Here is a 7,450-nt window from a genome sequence, read left to right on the forward strand (position 1 = left end):
TCTGGCTTGCGCCCGTTGGACCACTTGAAGCTTCTGAACAGTCTTCAAAGGCAACTCCATGTAGAGTGAATTGCAGTAGTCTATTCAGAATGTAACGAGTATGGACCACTGTGACCAAGTCAGACTTCCCAAGGTACGGGCACAACTGGCACACAAGTTTTAATTGTGCAAAGGCTCCCCTGGCCACCACCAAGACCTGGCGTTCCAGGTTCAGCGACGAGTCCAGGAGAACTCCCAAGCTGCGTGCCTGAGCCTTCAGGAGGAGTGTAACCCAGCACAGGCTGTAACTCTATGCCCTGTTCAGTCTTATGACTGACCAGGAGTACCTTTGTCTTGTCTGGATTCAATCTCAATTTGTTCACCCTTATCCAGACCATCACAGCTGCCAAACACCGGTCAGGACCTGAACAACCTCCTTAGTAGCAGGTGGAAAGGAGTAGTAGAGTTGGTCATCTGCATACAGATGGCATCGAACTCCAAAACTCCGGATGATCTCCCAGCAGCTTTGTGTATATGTTGAACAACATGGGGGGCAATAGTGACCCCAATGGCTGCAGGGCTGAGCAGGTGTCCCCCAGCAACACCTTCTGGGAACAACCCTCCAGAAAGGGGTATTGTCGAAGGTTTTCATGGCTGGAATCACTGGGTTGTTGCAGTTTTTTCGGTCTGTATGGCCATGTTCTAGAAACATGGCCATACAGCCCGAAAAACCTACAACGACCCTCCAGGAAAGACTGGAGCCACTGCAAAACAGTACCTACAAGCTCAGTTTCTATGAGGTGTCCCAGAAGGATACAATGCTCTACGGTATTGAAGGCCTCTGAGACATCCACGAGAACCAACAAGGACACACTCCCTCTGTCCAGTTCCCAGCGTAGATCATTGTAGTTCCTATATTTCAGTATTCAGTTTCCGGTAGGCCAAAATGCAAGAGATCACTCCTTATGGTTACAAGGAAAACCATAAGAAAAAGCAACTACTTCTGGGAATAGAAATCTAATTTCTATTCTGTCTCTCTGAATAAACTTGTGCCATGGATTGGATGAGTTTATTTCAGGGTAACAATTCCCAGAATCCCCTAGTTGGCAAGCCCAGTGGTCACTTTCCTAAGGTCTGATTCTCCAAGAATAAAAATGGATGTGAGCTAGTAAATATCTGTTTTCTATTTTGTGGAGGGGTATCAGCCCATAGCAGATTTCTTGGCCTATTACATGGTTTGGGTCCAGGTTACCTACAGGATTGTCTTCTCCCACACACTCCGCCCTTTAGAATGCTTAAGTCATCTGGCGGACGCTTGCTCCTGACTGTTGACCGTCACTGAGATGACCTTTTTATTGGCTGCCCCATGACTATGGAAGGACCACAGATAAATTAGCGGTTGAAATTCAAGACACAAATGAAAACCTATCTCTTCCGGCAGGCCACCCAGTCAAGTTTGACTCATGAGCTTTAAATCTGCATTCTATTACCGCTCTATGTTGATTTTTGTGCCCTGTGTTTGGTGTAGGATTTTTTTATTTTGGTAAGTTTGATCTAGCCACCCCTGATGGCGCAGTGGGTTAAATCGCTGAGCTGCTGAACTTGCTGACCAAAAGGTTGGCAGTTTGAATCTGGGAAGCGAGATGAGCTCCCGCTACACCCTCTCCTGGTGTATCATTATATTTATTTATACACAATTTCTATCTCCATAAATGAGACTCAAAAGTGGATGTATATGTGTTCATCCTCATTAATAGTTTTTGTAAGCTTAACCACACTTTGATCTTGCTTGGCCTCTCACATGTTCTAGTTCTTATCTGTGAAATGTTGGTAGATATGCTACACTGAAGCCCCCCTGCTGGTGCAGCAGGTTAAACCGCTGAGCTGCTGAACTTGCTAACCGAAAGGTCTGTGGCTCAAATCCAGGGAGCAGGGTGAGCTCCCACTATTAGCCCCAGCTTCTGCCAACCTAGCAATTTGGAAACATGCAAGTGTGAGTAGATCAATAGGTACCGCCTTGGTGGGAAGATAACAGCGCTCCATGTAGTCATGCTGGCCACATGACCTTGGAGGTGTCTACGGACAACACTGGCTCTTCAGCTTAGAAATGGAGATGAGCACCAACCTCCAGAGTCGGCAGCAAAAAAAAGCCAATGGGATTTTGGCCTGCATCAATAAGAGTATAGTGTTTAGATCCAGAGAAGTCATGGTATCCCTCTATTCTGCCTCGGTTAGACCACACCTGTATTATTGTGTCCAATTCTGGGCACCACAATTGAAGAGAGATATTGACAAGCTGGAATGTGTCCAGAGGATGGTGACTAAAATGATCAAGGGTCTGGAGAACAAGCCCTATGAGGAGCGGTTTTAAGAGCTGGGCATGTTTAGCCTGAAGAAGAGAAGGCTGAGAGGAGACATGATAGCCATGTATAAATATGTGAGAGGAAGTCATAGGGAGGAGGGAGCGAACTTGTTTTCTGCTGCCCTGGAGACTAGGATGCAGAACAATGGCTTCAAACTACAAGAAAGGAGATTCCATCTGAACATGAGGAAGAACTTCCTGACTGTGAGAGCTGTTCAGCAGTGGAACTCTCTGCCCTGAAGTGTGGTAGAGGCTCCTTCTTTGGAGGCTTTTAAACAGAGGCTGGATGGCCATCTTTGCAGTGTTGGACTGGATGGCCCATGAGGTCTCTTCCAACTCTATGATTCTATGATTCTATGACTTAATGTCACGGGGAAATCCTTACATTAGCTATGTTTTGATCTATGCATTTTATTGTATGTATTTTATGTTCATATGTTTTGACTATGCTGTACCATGCCTCGAGCTGTTAGGAGAGGAGGGTAACCAATAAATGTATTACATTAATATCATTAGCATTATTAGTATTATTAGGAATTCTGACACTTTGGCTGAGGTAGTTGCAGACATAGAAAAGGGTACATTTAACTCCGGCCTTCTTGTGCTACAGGAGATTCTCTGCTGTTAAGTTGGGTTTCTTTTCCTCTCAATTCTAGGTGCTCTGGACAGGATTGCCTTGCCCCAGCTTCCACCTTCTGGTGGCCTGTGGCATTCTGGATGCAGAGCGGCAGGCTCTGATGAACTCCGGCTTTGGCTTCAGCGAAATCCTCAAGGTGAGGAGGCCTGGGGAGCTCTCATCTCTCGCTTACTTGTGTATGTGTTTGTGCTTGCGCTCTGCTTAGTGGACAAAGGCAAGTGCCATTTGCACTTTCAGCTTGTTATAATAAGAACAGCCAAGTTTGTAGTTCTCTTGGGTTTATATACATGAAAATGCATGGTCGCTATTTGTTTTGAAGCCAAAAGAGAAAAGGGTCTGCCCTTCCTCCGTTTCAAACCCTCCCCTCTTAATTTTCTTGTCTGTGGTTCTTTGCTGCTGTATCCAATTTCCCTTTGTGCTACACTCTGCCCTCTGCTGATGTGTGGGATTTCTGCTGAATGCTTCGAAAGCTGATATGGCCCAATATCCATCAGTTTGGTCAGCGTGTGGTGTTAGTTTTTCCCAACACAAATATCAATCCTTACCCCCAAATCCTCTGGTCCTGCCATATCTATTTGCCCTTTTTAAGAGTTGGTCAGCACATTTTACACAACTTGCATTACTTGTATTTTGTAAAAACATTCTAACTTGAAATTAAATTGCAGTCGTACATCATCCATCCTTTATCCAATTCTGTTCTTTTATCGCTGTTTTAAAAATAAAAATAATTAATACTGTTATTAAATCTCATGTTTAATATTGTTTCTTAACTCTGCTTTTAATTTTTTTTATTTTAGTCCCTAAGCTTGTTTTATTTACCCTTTTACTAGTTGTTCTAATGCTACTCATTGATTTGAAATAATTCTTTCACTCCTTCCCCCCAATTCCTGATCAAAACATCTATATTTTTGTTCTCCATCCCATTTCCTGCATATTTATTTTCTCAACTGTATTATCTTTCCCCTTTTTAGTTTTAATTTGAGTTTCTCATTGGCTTTGTTGGTCTTCTCACAGCATATTAATGAGCTGACAATGAAAATGAGTGTGGAAGACATCTTGTGTCGAGCTGAGGCAATCTACAGACAGCTGGCAACTACTCCTGTAAGTTTCCTCCAGCACAGTATGGAGTCTCTGTTATCTTGGCATTCTTTGGGGAGACGTAGAGTCTCTGCACAGTCTTATGCCAGGCAAACTGAGTGAGCAGACAGCTCTCTGTCTCATTTCCTGACATTCTTGGTAAAAGCAAGATGTATAACATAATTGTTGACAAGTAGACAAGACTCAGGTAACTATGGTCTAGTTGTGACCATAATCCCTTACAGATACTGGGGTCTTAATGTATCGTCTTGATTACCAATTACTCTCCAGGGGTCCCGTCCCCCCCAATCATACTCTTCTTAATCCTTCTAATGAATTTTTTGGTGGCTGCTGTCAGACTTTGGAACTCCCACCCAAGAGAGATCAGAGTGTACTCATCCCTGCTTGCCTTCCACAGACAGGTGAAAACATACTTCTATCATCAGACATTTAGGAGATGATGAGGAACAGGCTGCTTGGGATGCTTGGAATGAGAGTTGGTGGGCATATTCGATTTAAATGCAATTTTAATTGTATGGGTATTTTTATTGTATTTTGACTGTAGTTTGTACTCATGGCACAAATATGTAATTTTTTAAACTTTCATATTTGCCATGTTTTAAATTTATTGGGTTTTCATGTTATTGAGTCCCCATTCGGAGAAAGACGGGATAAAAATAAAATAAAATATAGTAAATGATTAACTTGATGCTGAAATCTTCTGTAGACATACTGTGTTTCAGCATTCATGGGTCATCAATTATTTATTATTTATTTACTGTAATTATACCCCCTGGAAAGGGACTCAGGGAGGCTTACAATAATTCAATGCTAGATTCAGACAATGACAGTAAAACACAATATTATGAAACTGTAAAAAACATATACATATCAATTAAATAATCTTTTAAATGATTAAAACATATCAAACATATAAAAAGTCTAGCACCAACTGAGCTTTGTAAGCATTAAATCAATTGCTTTCACCATTCTTATGCAGATTTCGTCATAATTATGGGTCATATTAATCCCCAAAGGTTTGCTTAAATAGCCAGGTCTTAAGATTTTTCCTGAAGCTTAAGAGTTAGGGGGCTGTTCTGATGTCACTGGGGAGGCAGTTCCATAGTCGCATGGACACCACCGTGAAGGCCCTGTCTCATGTCCCCACCAACCTCGCCTACAACGGGGGTGGGACCAAGAGCAGGGCCTTCCTAGAAGATCTTAACAATCGCACCGGCTCACAAAGGGAGATGCGTTCGGACAGATAAGCTGGACCGGAACCATTTAGGGATTTATAGTCTTAAGGCCAGCACTTTGGGTTGTGCTCGGAAGCGAATTAGCAGCCAGTGGAGTTGACGTAACGGGTGTTGTACATTCCCTGTATGCCACTCTGGTCAACAATCTGACTGCCACCCAGTGGACTACTTGAAGCTTCTGAACAGTCTTCAGAGGTAACCACATGTAGACTGCGTTGTTGTAGTCTGTGCAAGATGCAACCAGTGCGTAGACCACTGTGGCCAAGTCTGACTTCCCAAGGTACAGGCACAACTGGCGCACAAGTTTTAATTCTGTGAAGGCTTCTCTGGTCACTGCTGAAACCTGGGGTTCCAGGCTCAGCGATGAATCCAGGATCACTCCCAAGCTGCAAACCTGCGCTTTCAGGGGGAGTATAACCCCATCCAGCACAGGCGGTAACCCTATACCCAAAGCGAGGATGGGATGGGATCATATAGCAGAGATGTGTTCTTACAACTTTACATACTTAACCTCTGTGGTTTCCGTCCCCAGGACCTTCCCCGCAATGTTCAGGAACTGCTGGGCCTCTCGGAGGGCAAATCCCCGACCCCCAGCACAGACACGGCTAGCTCCCCACAGCCGCTGTCTCCCAGCCAGGCCCAGGAGATGGAACTGACGGACAGTGTTTCGCCCAGCCTGCCGGACAGCAGCATCGAAATCTTGCCTACCGAGGACGCCTCCACTTCTCAATCACTTACTCCTTGAGAACCTCCCATCGTGGCCACTGTCTTCTTAACACAAGCACTTTAACCAGGGCAGGGTGGGGGCTGGGAATAAGGCAAGATGGGTGGAGGATTAGAGGCGTTGTGTATTCCCTGGGGTTCAGGTAGCTGTAGGAGCCGTCAACACTTACTGAGCGTAGATGGGGCTGGGAGTAGCTGTCTTTCCCCTCCACCCCTGAGTTTCCCCCTTACTCCCATCCCAAGTGGCCTCCAAGGACCCCCAGTGCTTGGTGTGCATTGTGTGCCTTTCCCATAATGCACTGGGGTATGGCCATCTCTCAAAGAACAGTCTGACTTGGTATGGAGTTCACCTTCTTATCCTCGGATGTGTGGAGAAGGTGGAAAGGAGCAAGTGAATGGCTGCCATGATTTTTTCCTTTTCTACCCTGGCTTCCTCAGTCTTTAGATTGGACCTACACAGCCTGCAGCCCTCCTTATGTTTGGGCCTCCAACTCCCAGAAGCCCTAGCTAGCTTGTCCAATGGTCAGGAATTCTGGGAGTTGGAGTCCAGAACACCTAGAGGGCTATAGGTTGTGCAGTACTTCCTTTCACTGCCTGCTATATGATGCTCCCATTTCACTTCCATCTGCAGTATTCAGGCTCATCTGCTGAGCTTGAGACTGATGGTGGCATCTTTTCTCTCCAGGTCGCTGATGAAGCTTTTCTCTCCGACCGTGGAAGTTAAGAAACAGAGGTCCTTTGGTTGAGAGAAAGGAGGGGGTGGGGGAATAGATTTGGAGCATTTTTGTGAGCAGAAAGCTTGCCAGTGGGAGGCAGGCAGGTTCTCTCCAAAAGAAACATGGCATCAGAGGAAACAGCAGTAGAAGCTGGAAGGCAAAGCTCTTAGGTCCTTTGGTTCTTTGCCAGGGAATTCCTGTTGACGTAGCTCCTTGTGCTTCCCTCCCTTGGCCAGGGGATCATCTCCCTTCCGGCTTGCCGCAGTCCTCTTAGTGCGTGGTTTTGAACTGACAGCCCATAGATATGAAGGGGAAAGATGTCAGACTCTTCTGTGGTGCCTTTCCACCTTAGGGCGCATGTGGATTTGATGACTTATGTGCCTATGGGTACGTCTCACGGTCGAACTGCCTGTTTGCCAGCCCTTACTTTGGCTTCTATGTTTCCTTCATAACGTACATTAAAAATGTAGTGTCAAATGTCTGGGTGTGGGGTTGTTTTTTTGGATGGAAACCCACTCACTTTGAGCTATTTCCTTTGGCCTGGCAGAGCTTGGAGATGGGAGAAGCAAAACAAAGCTTGGAAGTCCATAACACAGCATTCTGTTCAGAAAAAAAAGCAAATTCCTGCTGCTCATATGAAATTCTCCTTTTTTGTCTGCACTGCACATTTCAAACTAGCTCAATCTATGGATTTTCCTAA

At 45.1% G+C, this 7,450-nt stretch overlaps 1 protein-coding gene across 1 annotated transcript in view; it reads left to right on the top strand.

The window, feature by feature from the left end:
- TBC1D17 (TBC1 domain family member 17) overlaps positions 1-7,227 on the top strand; it is a 28,851-nt gene extending 21,624 nt beyond the window's left edge. The window contains exons 15-17 of the mRNA XM_060780510.2: positions 2,998-3,114; positions 3,993-4,079; positions 5,844-7,227. Coding sequence (XP_060636493.2) covers positions 2,998-3,114; positions 3,993-4,079; positions 5,844-6,056 — 417 coding nt within the window. The 3' untranslated portion in view covers positions 6,057-7,227. The remainder of the gene's footprint in view (positions 1-2,997; positions 3,115-3,992; positions 4,080-5,843) is intronic.
- The last annotated feature ends 223 nt before the right edge of the window (positions 7,228-7,450 follow it).

The sequence above is a fragment of the Anolis sagrei genome, chromosome 6, assembly GCF_037176765.1.
Source record: "Anolis sagrei isolate rAnoSag1 chromosome 6, rAnoSag1.mat, whole genome shotgun sequence".
In the NCBI taxonomy this organism is placed as follows: Eukaryota; Metazoa; Chordata; class Lepidosauria; order Squamata; family Dactyloidae; genus Anolis; species Anolis sagrei.